The sequence below is a fragment of the Talpa occidentalis genome, unplaced genomic scaffold (genome assembly GCF_014898055.3).
Source record: "Talpa occidentalis isolate TD23 unplaced genomic scaffold, MPIMG_talOcc4v2.1 talOcc4.10, whole genome shotgun sequence".
Classification (NCBI taxonomy): Eukaryota; Metazoa; Chordata; class Mammalia; order Eulipotyphla; family Talpidae; genus Talpa; species Talpa occidentalis.
Window position 1 is genome coordinate 98,815,437 of NW_023600993.1, and position 16,955 is coordinate 98,832,391.

General features: G+C 46.3%; 2 protein-coding genes across 14 annotated transcripts in view; one reads left to right on the plus strand and one right to left on the minus strand.

The window, feature by feature from the left end:
- The window catches only part of CSE1L (chromosome segregation 1 like), a 39,070-nt gene extending 34,681 nt beyond the window's left edge, over nucleotides 1-4,389 (plus strand). The window contains exons 22-25 of the mRNA XM_037500013.2: nucleotides 442-523; nucleotides 2,015-2,161; nucleotides 2,847-3,078; nucleotides 3,792-4,389. Of these exons, the coding sequence (XP_037355910.1) occupies nucleotides 442-523; nucleotides 2,015-2,161; nucleotides 2,847-3,078; nucleotides 3,792-3,881 (551 nt within the window). The 3' untranslated portion in view covers nucleotides 3,882-4,389. The remainder of the gene's footprint in view (nucleotides 1-441; nucleotides 524-2,014; nucleotides 2,162-2,846; nucleotides 3,079-3,791) is intronic.
- Nucleotides 4,390-10,714: 6,325 nt separating this feature from the next.
- The window catches only part of STAU1 (staufen double-stranded RNA binding protein 1), a 75,099-nt gene continuing 68,858 nt past the window's right edge, over nucleotides 10,715-16,955 (minus strand). For all 13 annotated transcript variants that reach the window (XM_054698141.1, XM_037500104.2, XM_037500078.2 and 10 more), the window contains 5 exons: nucleotides 16,519-16,594; nucleotides 16,000-16,319; nucleotides 15,276-15,398; nucleotides 14,423-14,508; nucleotides 10,715-13,932 (listed from right to left, as the gene is read on the minus strand). In XM_054698141.1, coding sequence (XP_054554116.1) covers nucleotides 13,917-13,932; nucleotides 14,423-14,508; nucleotides 15,276-15,398; nucleotides 16,000-16,319; nucleotides 16,519-16,594 — 621 coding nt within the window. In that variant the 3' untranslated portion in view covers nucleotides 10,715-13,916. The remainder of the gene's footprint in view (nucleotides 13,933-14,422; nucleotides 14,509-15,275; nucleotides 15,399-15,999; nucleotides 16,320-16,518; nucleotides 16,595-16,955) is intronic.

Genomic DNA, 16,955 nt, shown 5'->3' on the forward strand with positions numbered 1-16,955 from the left:
AAAAATAATTATTGGACTCTGGAAAAAATAGACTGACTAGCAGAGGGAAGGGGGGGGAGAGGAAGGGCAGAGGCCTTGGCGCTGGGCTTTGGTGTGGGGGAGGGAAGCACGTGCACATGCAAAGGTGGGAAGTCGACCCTTGATTACAGCCATATAAGCAATTGGCAAACCAATAAAATTTGAGAAAAAACAAAGGATACTTTGTAAGTTTGAATATCAAAACAATTTAAATAGAAAATTATAAAGGAATACAAATCTGAGGGGCTCTATGTAAAGCCCTCATATGTCTATACTCTAAAGGCAGAAGTTAGAAGGCAAGGTGTGATACCAAAGCCAGTCACTGGGTTTTAACAGTTCCATGAATTTCACTTGATGCACTTGCACTAAATCATTAGAGTGCAGCAGGTCCTCACTATTGACATTCTGCATCTTCTTCAACAGGTTTCTTAGTCTTTATTAATTTGTATTGCATAAAATATGGGGCACTAGCGTTACAAGAAATATTCGATGGTATACAACCAAAGTAAGTTTGCTTTTATTTTATTTTTAGAAGCAAAAAATGTGATGTATTTAAGCACAAACCAGTATCTGTTTTATAGATGATTTCATGGTTCTTGGTACAATAATAGTTAACTTTGTGGTTTTCAAATGAATCTTGAGATGTTGAAATGTAAAGAAGAAAATACTGCAAAATTCCCCGATTCCCAGAATTTCTCGGCCTCCTGGCATCCCTGCAGCTCATGTTCTGTGTTGTTGGCCAGTGTGTCTCCAGGAACCTGACTTTGTTAAGGCCAGCAAAGGGATTTTTCAAATGAGAAAAGTTTGAATCAATAAAACTTTGATTTTGACTTTTAATACATTTATATATAAATACACACACACACACAGATACACAAAGAATGTGATTAGGTAGCATTTCCCATCTAATAGGGAAAGGAAGGATATAGAATGATAAAGGACAAGTCTTCGGAGAAAAAAATTGAAGTTAGATCCCTGTCTCTGTATTATATCCAGAAAATTCTAGATTAACCAAGGTGTAAAAAATGAATTAGCTAGAGGGGCCTCCCTGGTGGTGCAGCGGTTGAGCGCTGGGTTGCGAAGCTGCCCACAGCCTCTGCAGCGCCGGTTCAATCCCTGGCTGCTCCCCGGCCACCGGAGGAGGGTCCCACATGGTGCGCAGACCTCTCCTGCCGCCCGCTGCTCCCCTCAGCAGTGCACTTCAGTCCTTCTGCCTGCTCTGCTCCCCGCTCTGGCTCTGGTGAATTCTCTCACCCTCCCTCGCTTCTGACTGTACCCAGTGCTTGTATAAATAAATAAAAATAAGTCTTTAAAAAAAAAATAAAGTTAGTAAAAAAAAAAAAAATGAATTAGCTAGAAAACTAGTACAAGGAAATCAGCTTTATGCATTGATCATGAAATAAGCCAGGACAAAAAATGAACACTCTTTAGAGCATTAAAATATCAATACTCTTTCACACCCACTATTTACAGTTTAAAACATTTATAAACTGAGACATCTATGTCATTTAGAACCATGGGAAACTTTACTTCTAGGATGTCAGCAACAAGAAAGGTTATTGATCAAGTCGTTTTTAAAATATAGCCATTAACACATGTAAGTCATAAAATATGGAAAATTGGGATATTTGTAACCTAAGGATATTAAAAACTAGTTACTGCTGGATGTTGAGATGCAAGCTTAGTTTTTTTCCTTGCTCTTCTAATTCCTAAATATTCAAGTAATTTTTTGAAAAACAAAAAAAAATGGCTGTCAAGATTCTGCGTGATGGTAGGCGTAAGCAGCATTCACAAAGGGGGCCCATTTGCCACAGGGTAGAGTTTTGATGTTACTGTAGTTATCTTTTCCATTTAGTTAACCAAAAATAGCAAACTTACTATTTTGTATTTTATACTTTTAAGATGTCATCGAATAAAAAGCATCTAACCATTTCATTGTTTAATTATAGTAACAGACATGTAATATTGAGTAGATTTATTTTGCTTTGATTAATAGAATGTTTGGAATGGTTTTGGAAAAGATCATTATTCCTGAAATTCAGAAAGTATCTGGAAATGTAGAGAAAAAGATTTGTGCAGTTGGCATAACCAAATTACTAACAGAATGTCCCCCGATGATGGACACCGAGTATACCAAGCTGTGGTGAGTACTCTGGCTAAGGTTTTTGGAAGTTGCAGGGTCCTTCCTTCATGACCGAAGTTAGCCAAGCTTGTTCTCTTGAGCACCAGGACTTTTCTGCATTTCCACAGCAATCATCAGATCCAGGACATAACTTGTGGATCCTTATGGGCCTGGAGACATTGTCTTTCTTAACTGTTTGACAGGAAATTCATAGGTCTCAGAGTCTGCTGACAGTCCCTAGTCTATTTCATGACACTCAACCTAACTGGCTTAAGTATTAAGAGGAGGAATTGAGTCCATAAAAAAGCAGATCTTGCATGCTTGTGCTCACTATCTGACACTCTTGCTCTTCCTTACTAGGGCTTTTACTCAGCCAGCCTTTTCCAGAGTGATCTGATTCACCTTGAAGCTTATTTCTTCTGAGTGACAACATTGAGTCTCCTGAGTTTGACTTAAGTCAAAAGGCCCTCTAGGTCTATATAAAACAGCCAACTTGAGAGCTCTGGCCACAGAGTAGTTTTCAAAAGAGAAATTGGGGTGCTGTGGGACAGAATGGAAGCATGGTTTTTGGCTAGGGATAACAATGGTACCCATTCCTGCTACTTTTTGGGAGTATGTATCTACAATATTATTTCTGAAGAATTGGTTATTTTGCAGTCTGCAAAGTATTTACTTTAGACTGTGGTCTTGCTTTCTTCCAATACAGGACTCCTTTATTACAGTCTCTGATTGGCCTTTTTGAGTTACCTGAAGATGATACCATTCCTGATGAAGAACATTTTATTGACATAGAAGATACACCAGGATACCAGACTGCCTTCTCACAGTTGGCATTTGCAGGGAAAAAAGAGCATGATCCTGTGGGTCAGATGGTGAACAACCCCAAAATACACCTAGCACAGTCACTTCACAAACTGTCTACCGCCTGTCCAGGAAGGGTAACTGTTTTATTAACAAACTTCTGTGATTGAGGGAAACCTAGTTTATGGAATGGCAGGAGTCTTGGTAGTAGTTCTGGTGCTTTGTTCCTTTGGTCAAAAATATCCAGAGGTACAGTTAGAGCTTGACTTTAATAAAAAATGGTGGGTCCCTTTTCCCCTGTTGATGTGCTACAAAAAACTTTAAATGAATGATTTTAAGATCAAAAAAACCTTACAATCAGTCTTTCCCAGGTTGAAATAATCCTTAAAGGAAATGCCTACATTTTAACTGTAGTATACTCAGAAATTAATGAATCGTGTAATAAATTTAATGGTTATATAGTTGAATTAGCACCTATTATGGAGTCTTGTAAGACATACTACCTGATAAATTTTCTATTTTTCATTTATTATGGGAAAATGAACCTGTATCTCCTCACTTTAAACAGTTACCAGTAAACTCTGCCAATCTTGTTCTATCCTTACCCACTCCCACCCTTTGGTGAAAAATTTTAGAGCAAGTCTGTGACAATGTTATTCCACCCATATATAAATTGAATAGTAATTGGTCACGACTTTAAAAACACACATACATTGGCTTTTGGGGTACCACTGTCACACCAGACAGTAGTAACTCTTTACATGGGTCCATTTTTGAAGGGACATTTGAGTCCCTTGGGGATTCCTTAGGCCGGGCTCCCCAGTAGCCAGTGTATTTCTGTATCTTGCAGGTTCCCTCCATGGTGAGCACCAGCCTCAATGCAGAAGCGCTACAGTACCTCCAGGGCTACCTGCAGGCGGCCAGCGTGACTCTGCTCTGAACTGTGTTTTCACTCACTTAAGCCCAGGATGGTTTCCGAGGAAATTACACAGACTTCTGAGCACAGCAGCGTTCAAACCAAGCAAGTTTTCTTATTGAACTTGTCACAAATCCCATCTTGTAAAGATTATTAAATGTTGCTTTAAGCTGAACCTTGAGCAAATTAGGTGGTTTATGTGATCATACATTTAAATGGGCAACTTCCAGTTTGCACCTTCAAGGGACAAGTATTAATAGTTTGGTGTAGGACATTGATTTGAGTTCTGCATTTGCACTGTTGGCATAATTTTAAGATTTTGATGGACGTTGACTGTGGAGACTTTTTGTTACTAAATTCTTCTGTTTCGAGACTGTTGCCTTTGTGTTTCTCTTGTTCTTTGTATTTTTGTCCTTTAGCTTTTATTGGAAATGTGAATAAGTGTGAATCACTTGTATAACTTGCCAAGAAATGCACATAGTTTTAAATCTGTTTATCAGCAATAAAAAGAAGTCCTAAAGTATGTACCTAAGATCATCTTAAGGACAGGTTTTTGATGCTCTGTAATTTTCCCCCTCCATGACTTGATATTATCCTAATTTCTAAATAGTTCAACTTAGATTGGTCTTTCTAATAACAGAAAAGAATGTTAGTACAGGTGTGGGGCTAACTAGAATTTTTTATGCCAGTTTCTAAGTGGCAGCATGGGTGCGCGGCTCTCTGTGTGGTGTGGGGAGAAATGTTGTGCCTGGTTCCACGAGGCTGTAGGCAGCACTTTGGACGGCGTGGGTGCTTGCTGTCTTTCATAGTAACTTTCTTCTCTGCAGATCAGAGGTTACCTGTAACTTTTTGAACCTTGGCATCTTAGAATTCAAAGGGCAAGGAAGAACAAAGGTTGCCTGCAGTGACATCCTCCTGTGGCCTGGAGTTCTGTGGCATTCATTTTTGGGGACTGAAAAAACGGGCTATCTGAATTAAGAGGTACACTTTGTTTATATCTCAGGTTTTTTTGTAGTGTTTTTGAAGTTCCAACTTATGTGTGTATGCATCAATCTCACCTTTAGGGCTGCTTTTTTTTTTTTTTTTAACATAGTAATGGGAGCATTGAATCATGGTCATTGGCAGAGGATATTGAGATACTGGAATTTGTTTTTAAACTATAAATGAATATTTTAACATAGGTGTAAAGTCTGAATTAGAAAACAGAATGGGTGTTGATGGTTTTCGATTGATGTTCAGATAGTTTAGAGTATCGGCTCTTGCTCAAGCAGTTGGTGAGTTCAGTAAAGGCACAGTAGTTACTGTTCTGGAGGAGCCTCTTTCAGCATCTTACACTCGGAAGAATGAGCACGTTCTGCATTTTTTCCATCCTTAACTAAAACATTTAAATATAAGATGGTTTGGATTCACAAATATGCTTTCTACATGTTCTGGACAGGCAGACTGGAACACTTTACTATCTCGCCCTGAATAGAGTTCACTAATATTCTTAACTTTTTAAATGCTTTAAACTGAGGTTTCTTATTTCGTCATCTTTTAAGAGCTTGATAAACTGAAGTGTTGTGGTAGCTCTTCCTCCATAGTAACAATGTTAATTCTTTGTGCTGAGGAACTAGGCTCACGCTTTGATAGCAGGTCAACCTGAGTTTGAATGACAGTTCCACTAACTGTTGCAATGACCTGTACACTTTTATTTCCTCTGGGAAAATGAGAATAACTTCAGGATGGTTGGAAGACTAAAGTGCTGTTTGACCCACTGCGGGAAGGGTGCTTGGCTGGGAGGCAGTGTTGGGTACAGGGCCGTTTGAACACTGCCCTGGCTCCCCAACATGCCTGCCATGGTCGGGGGGAAGGTCTTATAGAGAGGGCGATACTCACCCCAGGGCACTCTGAGACAGGAGAAATGTCATTCATTGCAAAGGTTGTTCCTTCTGAGAAACGTGATTTTTAACTTGTTTATGATTAGCTGTTTTCTTTGTTAGAAAAATTTAAAAGTCGTCCATATTCCTATTTTCTTCAGACGTTGTGGTTCATCCCCCCCTTAACAAAATCAAGATCATTCTGTGTGTACAATTAATTTATATATGCTTTTAAAAATACTTTTTAACATTTGGTACAAACATTTCTAGTGCTATATAGCTTATTTTGATATCAAATATTAATATATAATTATAACAATCATTGCTGGACATGTGGAGTCTTATTTTTGTAAGATGAACAACCATATACATTAATCTGTATCTTTTTTTTTTCCTGAAAGTGGGAGTTCTAGGCCAATTCCTATTTTGTGTGAAGGTTATGCCAGTTTGAATAGTACCCCCCTGACCCACACTATGCATCATTTCTTTTGATGGGTGAAAATGGTATTTCATTTCTCTCCTTTTGGGGCATAGTCATTTTAGCATGTGCCAGAGAGTCTGATACTATGCAGGGCTTACATAACTGAACACTGAATTTCTACCCTATCCCTACTTACCCTCTTGGAAGCAAAAGCTCTCAGTTAGTACTGCCTTTAGCGTGCTTCATCTTCTTGATACATCAGCCTTAAAGACGTCTCTTAACTCCCTGCTATGAAAAATAAGAATTTAGTTCATACTGTTTTTACCCTGCTAGGTTTTTGTTGGTTGGTTTTTTGTTTTTGTTAAAAAGTAATATTCTGTGCTGCTTTTTATCTTTAACTCTTGTTCCATCAGTTCTGGCCACTGTCTCTACAATTCTCTATAATGACAAGGATGCCTCCACTGCTTTAACTTGCCAGCTTTATCCTCATTTTGCACAGTCACTCATTCTGTACGGGTAGTCCCGTTTCCTGCGCCTTCTCTGTAGGTCCCTCTTAAAAGGTGAGACCTGGTAAAATACCTGAGTTTTGATGCTGTAAATAGTGTTTCAGGGCTCCCCGGTGGCGCAGCGGGTTGAGCGCCATGCTGTGAAGCTGTCCACAGCCTCTGCAGTGCTGGTTCGATTCCTGGCTGGCCAGGGAGATTCCCACATGGTGGGCAGACCTCTCCTGACTTGCCCGCTGCTCCCCTCAACAGCGTATTTCGTTAGTCTGCCTGTTCTGCTCCCTGCTCTGTCTCTGGTGAATCCTCTCACCCTCCCGTGCCTCTGGCCTGTACCCCAGCTCTTGTATACATAAAAATAAATTTTAAAAAAGAAGTGTGCTCCATGCTGGGCCCCACAGTATAGAGAGATTACATTCCCTCTTCTCCAGGTCGATGTCTTAGCTTTTGCTCCACTCAAGAGAGTGTTCATGAGAGTCAGTGGGGTCGGGTGGATTAGTTTTCCTCATATGCCTTCAGTTGCTCAAGCCAGGCCCCATTTTAGCTTGTGTTATATTTGGCCCCTTTCTGGTAACCTTTCCTTGGAGTTTATCAGCTTTTTCATTCTGTGTTGCACGGCATGCCTTCCACTCTTTTCTGAGGTGCTTTATAGCTTGTTGACTCCTGTGTGCCAGTGTAAACTCGGGCAGATGCCAGCGCTCCTAGTCAGGCCTCCCTGTCCCACTGTCCACAGGAGCTGGAGACCTGATGGTGTCTTTGGTCTGAGAATCTGGCAGGGCCACATCCTTACTCCTAAAAATGTAGGGACTGCCCTGGTCCTAGCGCTAGGTGCAACTGAGCTTCAAACCCAGGCAGCCTAACTTCTGGAATACAGGGCTCAGGCACCGTGCAAGCCAGGGCTTGGCAAAGGTAGGAAACCAGTCTCCATTCAGTAAGGGCAACTGTGAAGTCTTTGCTGACAATAGCGTTTTCGCTGCCACAGTTCCTCCTCTGTCCCTGTGACCTTTTGTTGTTTCAGAAACACCGAGCATCTGCTTTGTAACCAAGTCCAGCTTTCTCTTGCTTTTGCTCTTTGTCCAAGAAACTTGATGGCCCCGGTGTGGTAGCAAGACTCCCCCTCAAATCCACCCTGGGGTGTGCTCAGTAGGACGGCTGCTTGGAAGAGTAAAGGACCTTCGTGAACAAGTTTCCATTGTGCTCTCCGCGTGAGCTGAGAACCCCTGACAGTCAGGAACGGGTTCGGGCGCACAGACCCCCATCCACCTTCCGTGGGAAAGGCTGTCACAAACCGCATGAAGTCGCTTCCCTGCTTCTGGGTTTCCTCCCTTGCAAATTGGATGAAGTGAGAAAAGCTTGCCAGTGTGGCAGCTACTCACTATCCATGTGAAAAAGAATCTCCACTTACTTTCAAGGAGAGCAGATACCAAAAGACCCACCGGAGAAGTGGGAAGCAAAACGAGGAAAGAGTCTTACTTACCTCGCCCTGGAAAGACGGCGCACTTCTTGTAAGCGTAAAGGGTCAACCTGAGTTTAGTGGGCAGTGACCACGGCGCCCAAGAGCACGGGTTTCTGCAGCAGTGTCAGGTAAGAAGACAGATCTTGATCTGTCTCCAAGTGGGTCTGAGGGCAGGTAGAAGAGAAACCTGGCACCCAGAGGGGTCCTGCCAGGCTGGAAGGCTGGACAGTCCCCTCCGGACACCTCTGGGGAGACTGTAAATCTCAGGCTGGAGCCCGCTGAGCACCCAGGCCTGTCAGGGAGGCTGCCCAAGCTTCTCAAGGAGAAGCAAGGTGGGGGCAACAAATTAAGGTGACCACCGCAGGGTGGGCATTCTGAACCCCTAGCCTTAGAACTATCCCACCCTTAAGCTCTGCCCTTTTCCTACCACACAGCACTGTTCCGAAGCTCCCCCATGCCCCCAACGGGACGCTGGAACACTGTTGCAGAGCTGCCAGAGGTGTGTCTGAAAGCGGCAAAGCTGCCCTCCATTTAGCCTTCAGCAGCATTTATGGGTAAGCCTGACCCAAAGGATTTGTAGGCTGCCTATCATTTATGGTTAATGTTTCTTATCAGGAAAAAACTGTAGCAGTTTCATGGATTTTAATGCTTAAGGTTATGGCTGATTCTCAAAGTACCATCAGCGTCATCCAGGACCTTACTGGAAATGCTCTTGAACCCCAGACCTGCTGCTTCAGAAGCTGCAAATAGAACCTGGCAACCTTAATCACAGCTCCCCAGGTATCCCAATGCTCACTGCTCAGTTTGGTGAACCATGACTTAGGGTACACAGAAGCTAAAGTGAGTCAAAAAAGGCAAACATATACAGCACAAGAACCATGACAGTGAAGTTTCGGGAACAGCGATCTAAAGTTTTACGGCCTCAAAATGAAGAAGGGATCGCAAAGAAGAGGGTGGCAGCCCAGAGACACCTATGACAGGTAGGCTCTGCAGGAGCCACAGGCCTCAGGCAATGTCTACACACGTTTTCCTGGGAGACCCCTGGAATCTGCATCCCAGAGAGCAGTCTCCATCTGGGAATTCGGCAGATTCCTCTCCACCGGCCATCCTGAGCGGGATTAGAAAAGCAAACTCGGAGTAACAGATTTCCAAGCATCTGAGTGGGAAGAACAGACGGTATTTAGTGTTTACAGCAGTGGACACGCCGAGAAGCCCCTTACATGCACTGTCTTACCCTGTGAGGTCCGTGTCTTTTCCAATTTACAGAGAGAGAAACTGAGACTCAGGGAGGCAAAAAGCCTGAGCGATCTCTAAGGAAGTGACTGAAGTCAGGGTGGACCCCCGAGCTTACCTTCCGCCACAGCCAGGCTTCACTCACTCACCTGCTGTTCCTGTTTGCACTGGGCATTGCTCTCGTGCAGGCCTCCACCCGGTTGGCGTTGGCTCTGATTCCTCCTCTGCCAACTGGAAATACTTACCGATTTACAATATAGAATTTTGACCCTTCCCGAGATGTGTTTATGGTTTGCACTTCCCAGCGCAGAAGCCTCACCCTTGTAGAATCCCCCATGCTGTTGCTCACGCAGGCTTCCAGGGACAGTGACAAAGATGTCAAACCACCTTGGGTCATTCAGGTGACAAACTGGCCGCCAACACACACTCTGGGGCCTCACTTGCCAAATGCAGTCACAATGCCAAAAAGCAGGGTGGCCCTTGGGTGTGGGAAGGCAGCGCATGGCCTGCCTTCTTAGCCAGAATGTGCTTCAGACGTCCCCCACGTTTATACTGCATCTGTTCGTGAATCCCCCAGCAATTTAGAGGAGAATGTCCAAGAGCATCCCCCAATCCAGCACATTCCCAGCAATTTTCTAGGTGAGACACACTCAGCAGGGTAGACACATCCTGGGGATTACAGTGTTTGCACAGCAAAACCAAGACCAGAGACTTCTGTGTTGGATTCTGGCAAGGCCTTCTGGCCGCCAGAGCACATCCATGATTAAGGAGGCAGATGCTACATACAGCACAGCAGTCTGAAGAAGCGACAAAGGATTACGTCACAGCATCAGACCAAGCACTGACCCAGTCAACACCACCGATGTCAACAGAGACCCGCCCCGCTGCTGCTGCTACTGCGGACTAAGGGGAACAGTCGAGGACAGCCGGGGCAGAAGGGGTGTGGCGGACCCTGTAGCTGCACCACACCCCCCACATCTCAGCATTCTGAAAAAACTGCAAGTGAAGGAGGGGCAAATGATGGCTACGCTTATAAATTCTTTACTTTTAAATTTAAAAAAAACTGCCACGATACAAAGACTGCTTTACTGTTGTTGGTGCAGCCTGGTAAGGATTTAAAATCAAAAGCGGTTTTGACGAATATTCATCCAACAGTGTCCAAAGGAAGTCCACCCAACGTGGATTATTACGCCAACCAGTACAAATCTCCTATGTACAGTTTTTGCTGAGGAAGACTGGACTGCCATGTAAGTTACAAAGGCCGATCGGGAAACTGTTTTAACAATCAGCAGGTCTCTCACCTGCAGTCCACACGGACAGATCCCAAGAGCAGCTCAGCCTCTCGTAACCCACCCCACCCCACCCCACCCCACCCGAGTTACCCCCTGCCCCGAAGACAAACATCCACTTCTTCAAAAGCCCATGGAAGAAAACCAGCTCACTTCTTCCTGCCGCACTGGCAACTTGAACTGCTTGACCAATCCATCACATCTGGATGTGGACATTTCAAGCTGCATGTTTCCCAGGGCGCACTGACAGGTAAGCCCTCAAGTCACAGATGACAGTGGCTCATCTCTGGCAGCCGCGCCCTGCCCGCCAATGATGTAACAGATCTCGGGGCCAGGCAGCTGTCAATGGGCATTTGCCCTGAAAAGCCACACATTGGCTCAGCTGTGGAAGAATTCTAGATTCTGAAGCGACAGCTTTTTCCACACCACTGGTTCAGTCAGCTCTTCTAGAGACAATGCCACAGCTATGGGGAAATCACCTTGACTCAGATATCTGCTTGTGGTAAGAGAACTTGACCAGTCATGACATTCTGCTGCCTCACTGGCTGTGGGGCGATGGAGCCCATCCACCCCCAACCATGGGCACCCCTCCCCAAAGCGCCAGGGGGCTAAAACAAACAGACCTTGGTTTCAGTCCTGCCTCAGCTGCCTTCCCACCTGCTTCCCTGTCAGCCAGCAGTCTAGAAACCGGGACCACATACATTGTCCCAAGGACTGAAGTACGTAGGTTTGGCTCAAAAGTTCTTACAACTCTTAAACTGTTGGGATAAAAACTTAGTGCAGACTCCCAGCTCCTGGGCAGCGCTCCCAAGTCTCCCGAGACAGGGAGCAGGGCACTGCAGGCTGAGAGCCCGTCTGCAGGAGAAGGCAGCTACAGGCCTTCCCAGAAGTGAAGTGGCTGCAGGAGCACACAGGCCTCCAGGACACCCCACCTGGGCATCTTTCCAAAGAAGTCAGACAACTATTCACTTCAAAAAACCTCTTAGCAAAGAAACTTGGAAACCTTCATAATAAAACCCTGCATGATAAAGAGGGGATTTCCCAGTTTCGAAGTGCTGTCCACGAGGACCAACTGTCAGTCACCTGGAAGCTGTGAGTTATTTCTGAGGCTTTTGTCGGGCCTTTCCCATCTTCCCGCCCCAGCGCGGAGGACCTCGGCTGAGCTGAGGCAGGAGGAAGGGAAACAGCCCTGGACACGCTTAGGAGAGGGCTGGGGAGCCCAGGAGATCTGGTCTCAACATTGTAGAAAGTGCTGAAAACAATGAGGAAAGCCTTCTAGGGCGAGCCTGGGGATGCAGGGGCTGTGAGTATAAAGGAAATACTTACGAGTTACACACACACACCACACACACTCCCTAGCTGTCAGGGAACCTACAAACAGCTGAGAGGTGCCGAGCACCGAGCACGCAGACTGGTTCCCTATCCATCACGGGGCGCGGACAGCCTTGGCGACACGGCTGAACCTAGGGCTGGGAGAGGGAATGTCTTTGCACTGCTGCTCTTCCCTGCGATGCTGGACTCCTGCCCGCCTCTTAGCATTTTCCCGTAACCCTCTGGTCCCTTTCGGTTATTCTGATGCTCCAGGCCACAGGCTGGTTTTATGTGAACCACCTTCATGAGCTTCCTCTAAATCAGCATCGCCAGCCTGCTCGTCAGCCAGGCTAGGACGCGACACCTCACCTTTCCTCCACGTGCGAGAGCACCTGAGCCGAGCGAAGAGACTCGCAGTGTTGAGAAGCGTCTCTCCCTCAGGGAACACTCAGGTTCAGACGAGAGGCATCTCCCTTGGCCCCGGTGCCCCCCATGGCATGCTTCTGTGCCCTGCCAGCTTCCCTCCTTTAGTTACTGCTCAACAGGACCAAGAATTCATTAGTATTGTTTATTGATCAAGGGTTTCATATAAAGTTACTTCAAATCAATCTCACCCGGGTGGAATCATAAGCATGTTTTGCTCTCTTTAAATAAAAAAGAGGGGGCAGGTTGGGAGGGGACCAACCTAGCAGTAGTGGCATTTGAGAATAAATTAACAAAAAAAAATTAGTATTACCATTTATTTGGTGACAAACTCTTTTTACTTACATTCCACGGGGAGAAAAAATTCCAGGGTAAACAATGAAAATGGAAGCAGAACTTAAGTGGCTGGCAAGGCTACCGTGTGCTCTACCCGGACAGGACGCAGCGCCGGCTGTGCACGTCGAACAGCAACGCTTTGAGTGAAACATGGTCATTTTTTTCAGTCCTGCTTGGGGATGGAATCAACAGTATAAAAAGCGCTCAAGGAAAACCGATCTGGTTTCAGATGCACTACATGGAGCTCACGCCCCGCCGTGCAGTGACAGCGGTGTCCTCGAGAGCCGTGTGTATACGCACATCATCACTTCTGTCACTTCAAAACAAAGACCAAAGCTCACTTAAGTTCTGTTGCTTTAACAAAAAGTGAAATAGAAAAGTAACTGATCATTTAAATTTTAAAATTCCTAAACTGTCCAATTTATACAACAGTGGGAGACTTCATCAAGGTTTCTGAGAAGTCCAGGACTCTTTCAGCTAAACCAGGGGCACACAACTGCATCACTGAAATGGTCCTGGGTTAGTCCAATGAAATAAAAACATCTAACCACAGACACACGGGTATGACCTCTGCCCGTTAGATTACTGAAAAAGTCAGTCTCAGACAAGTTTCTAAACTATGTAACTAGATACAATTGAGAAACTCTCAAATGAAAATTTGTATAGTGTCATTTCAATCAAAAGAAAATCATAAAACTAAGAATACGTATCTGGTGGAAGAGAAAGCAGTGGTGATGGTGGGGTACTCGGGAGGCGGTGGCCGCGGCGCTCTAGGAAGGTCGGCTTGCGCTGAGCAGGAAGCATTTGATTATCTGGTGCTGTCAGCACGGGCCGGTCTAAGGCTCTCCAGCGTGGGTGTCCAGGGTTTGTCCCAAATCGTTTGATGAGCCAGTTGGAAAAAAGATCCGTGCTGTTTTCACGCAGACAGAAAAACCCAAAGCCCAGGCCCCGAGGCACCTGCGGTGTGCACGTGCTGGTGTTCCCGACGAGCCTCGGCCGCGTGGCGGGCCCGCCTCTTCCTGCAGCTGCTGCCGTGTGGGGACAAACCTCGGCACAAGTGGCCGCAGCCGCCTCCTTGCGCGCCCACCTTCGTCACCACTGCTGTCTCCAGGTCTTTACCCAGCACGTCTCGGCCCACTGGAGGTATCAAGAAATTCCAAATTCTCAAAGCAGTTTCAGGATTTTCAGTATATATGTTGGGACTTTACAATGGTTCCTGGGCAAAAAAGGTTCAGCACCTCCCACACCTTTAAGGAAGGAAGGAAAAAAAAAATGAAAATGACACCAGTTTTGCAATATTAAGAGAATTTAAGCCCCTGTTAAAAATGAAACGAGCACACGCTGAGGAGTCCAAAGAGGACAGGACCGAGCGCCCGATAGCTGGCCTGAGGTTTCCCAGGGCCTAAGGTCCCATGGGAAACGCGAGGAGGAGAAACTGCGCATGCTACCTCTGCAGGAGAAAGGAGAGAAATCTCTGAATATTTTTACAAGAAAACGCAAGGAAGGTGCACGAAAAAGGATCTCGGGGCGGGGAGGACGCGGACCGCAGGAGGCGGGTCCTCACTCCACTGCCAAGACCCGCCAGCGGGCTCCTGACTCCCGGCGCAGAGAGGAGAGAGCGCTGTGCCCGGGACAGGAATGACACCGGGAGCGTCTCGCTGCCGAGCTGAGCAGACAGACTGACTCTGACACGCGAGAGGAAGAGAATGGCCTTGCCGTGGAAGCCGATTCACTCACACAGACGTTGGTCCGTTTCCTGTCCTTGGCATCTCTGTGCTTTGTTGGTCCAACTCAGACAGTAACTTTAAAATGTTCAACGCAGCCTAGCGGGGAGGGAAAGAAAAGTCAAACCTCAACCCCAGCTCAGGACACAGCACGGGATGCCGAGGGGAGGCTGGGAGTCTCCTGCTGCCCCGAAACTTCCTCCTGTTTGACTGCTAGGAGCCCTTTTCCCCACAGCCCTTTTAGCTTCAAATACAAATAAAAAAAACACCCACGGTTATCTCACGGAGTCGCCTGGTCATTTTTTTTCATATAACTCCTAGTATTTTTAACCTGGTCACCAAAACCTGGAATTTTATATCCTGCTTTAGACTAAAGCCTACCACGCTTCCACGCCGGAATACCCGTCTCTAGAAACGTAAATTCCATGGCCACGTTACACATCATGTTCCACCAGGTGAATATACCACGGTTCACCCCATTTCTTTTCTCAGATTTAGTATTTCTTACAGTAATTTCAACTGAACAAAATACCAAAATAAGTGGTTTTCTACAGCTGCCAGAACTTGGGCCTGCAGCCCTTGTGCTGGAAAGAGATGAACTGAGTACAGTGTCTGGGGGGTTCCAGGAGTCAAGTCCACACCCCCGGCCAGCATGGGGAAGGGATGGTTAAAGCTGTTACATTATTATTTAATAAACATAACGAGAAACCAATAAAATGAAGCTAAGACAAAGTCTTCAGGGAAAAAAGTTCAGAAATGTGAAATCTAAGCTAATCAGCTGGTCTCAAGTCTACGGGCAAACCCTTGCCATCACTCCGAGCAGCAGCAGCCGGAGCCGGGCCCCGCGCGAGGGCCGAGGAACCTACCATGTCATGGCAGGACTCCACGTCCTTCCCGATGCCGTGGCTGATCAGAGGGGGCTGAGGGGAGCAATTTATAAGAGATACAAACTCATTCTTGTTGTTCTTAGGAAAGTCTTTGTATTCAACCTAAAAGGGGGGGAGAGAAAAGTCAGAGGCAAGGCTGGAGAAGGGGCGCGGACGATCGCGGCTCGGGACCGCAGCGCTGGGCCCAGCACCCAGGAAGGTGACCTCTCTCCCCATCTCAGCCCGAGAGGACCCCACCGGCTCCACCCACAGTCACTTCTGCTCAGCCAGAGTGGGCTGGCCTGCCGCTGAGGGGCACCGTGCTCTACAGGCGCCCAGCGTCCAGAACCTTCCAGGAACCTAGATGTCTACTTAAAAACCTTGGCCCAGAAGAAACCACATCCTTTCCTGCCTGGATGAGAGGGTCAGCACTGTTCTCACCCAAGTCTAAATTGGTAACTACCACTCGATTAGAGACTGTTATGGCTGACGTGGGGTTTTAAATTTTTATTATCGAAGAACAAGTATTTTCTCTGATTGCTATACAGACTTGTAACCATCTCCACAGCTTACCACCCTCCTCAAAACCACCCTCTTATCAGGCTCTCCTCACTCAACCCCCTAGACACTTGTTTAAAAAACAGGCACTAAGCTCATTATCTGAGAAACCCGAAGATGAGGCCTCTGCCGCAGTACAGCCCACACCACCCGTGCCGAACGTTACCTGGAACCCCTGAACTCTGGAAAGATAGTCCAACTGCTCAGAGGGTCTTGTGAGAGGTCCATGGGGTACGTGGCCTGAAGAGATGTTACTCTTTAAAATGGTCTCGGCTGTGGGCGAGGTGCCCCCATACAACAATTCACGGGCTATCATGGCAGTTACCGTGGCCTTGGCAGGATTCGGAGCTACCCTGGCAAAATCTTTGGTGTGATGTCCTTGACTGACTCCTACGGCCTGGGCGACCTCGGGCACCATGGGAAGAATTCCAGCAGGCAGCTGCTGATGACTAAGATAAGGCATCCTAAACTCATCCTCTTTATTGCCTAGGGAGGGACAGAGACATGTCAACACGGGTGCACAGGCGCTGCTGGGAAGACGTGCGCCCCACTCTGGCCCGCCCTAAGCACGTGTAGCAGCACGTCAGCAGCAAGGCCCGCTGACATTTGCTGCAACCTGCAGGCACCAGGAGCCATGCAACTCTCAAATCACTTAAGAGTAAGACAATGTTAACATCACACTTACTAGTCCCATTTTCATCCCCAGAGCCAGGTTCAAAAAATGTTACTTTTCTTCCATCCCCTGATTTCTTTACTGGTGTCTTTAAAAAAAAAGAAAAAAAAAAAAAAGAAGACCATGAGCATCAAGCTGTTTAAAATTAATTTCTGCTGTCTAATACTGTGCTACACTACTCCACCCAACATCAACCTTTGGTTTTGTAAGTTTCTAGAATATGAAAAGGCGAGGCAATCAACAAGAGGCCCTGCTGCAAAGCCTGCCCACTGTCTGCCGAGGCCATCGTGGCGTGCCACTCCCTCCCCACAGAGCACCTGACAGAAGAGAGGCATGTCTCACCAGAAGAGCCAGAAGGTGACAGGGGGCAGAGCCCGGCAAGGTGGGCAAAGCAGCTTTTAGATTGGGCCTCTCTGGTGGTGCAAGAGGTTAAGTCTCAGCACCATGAA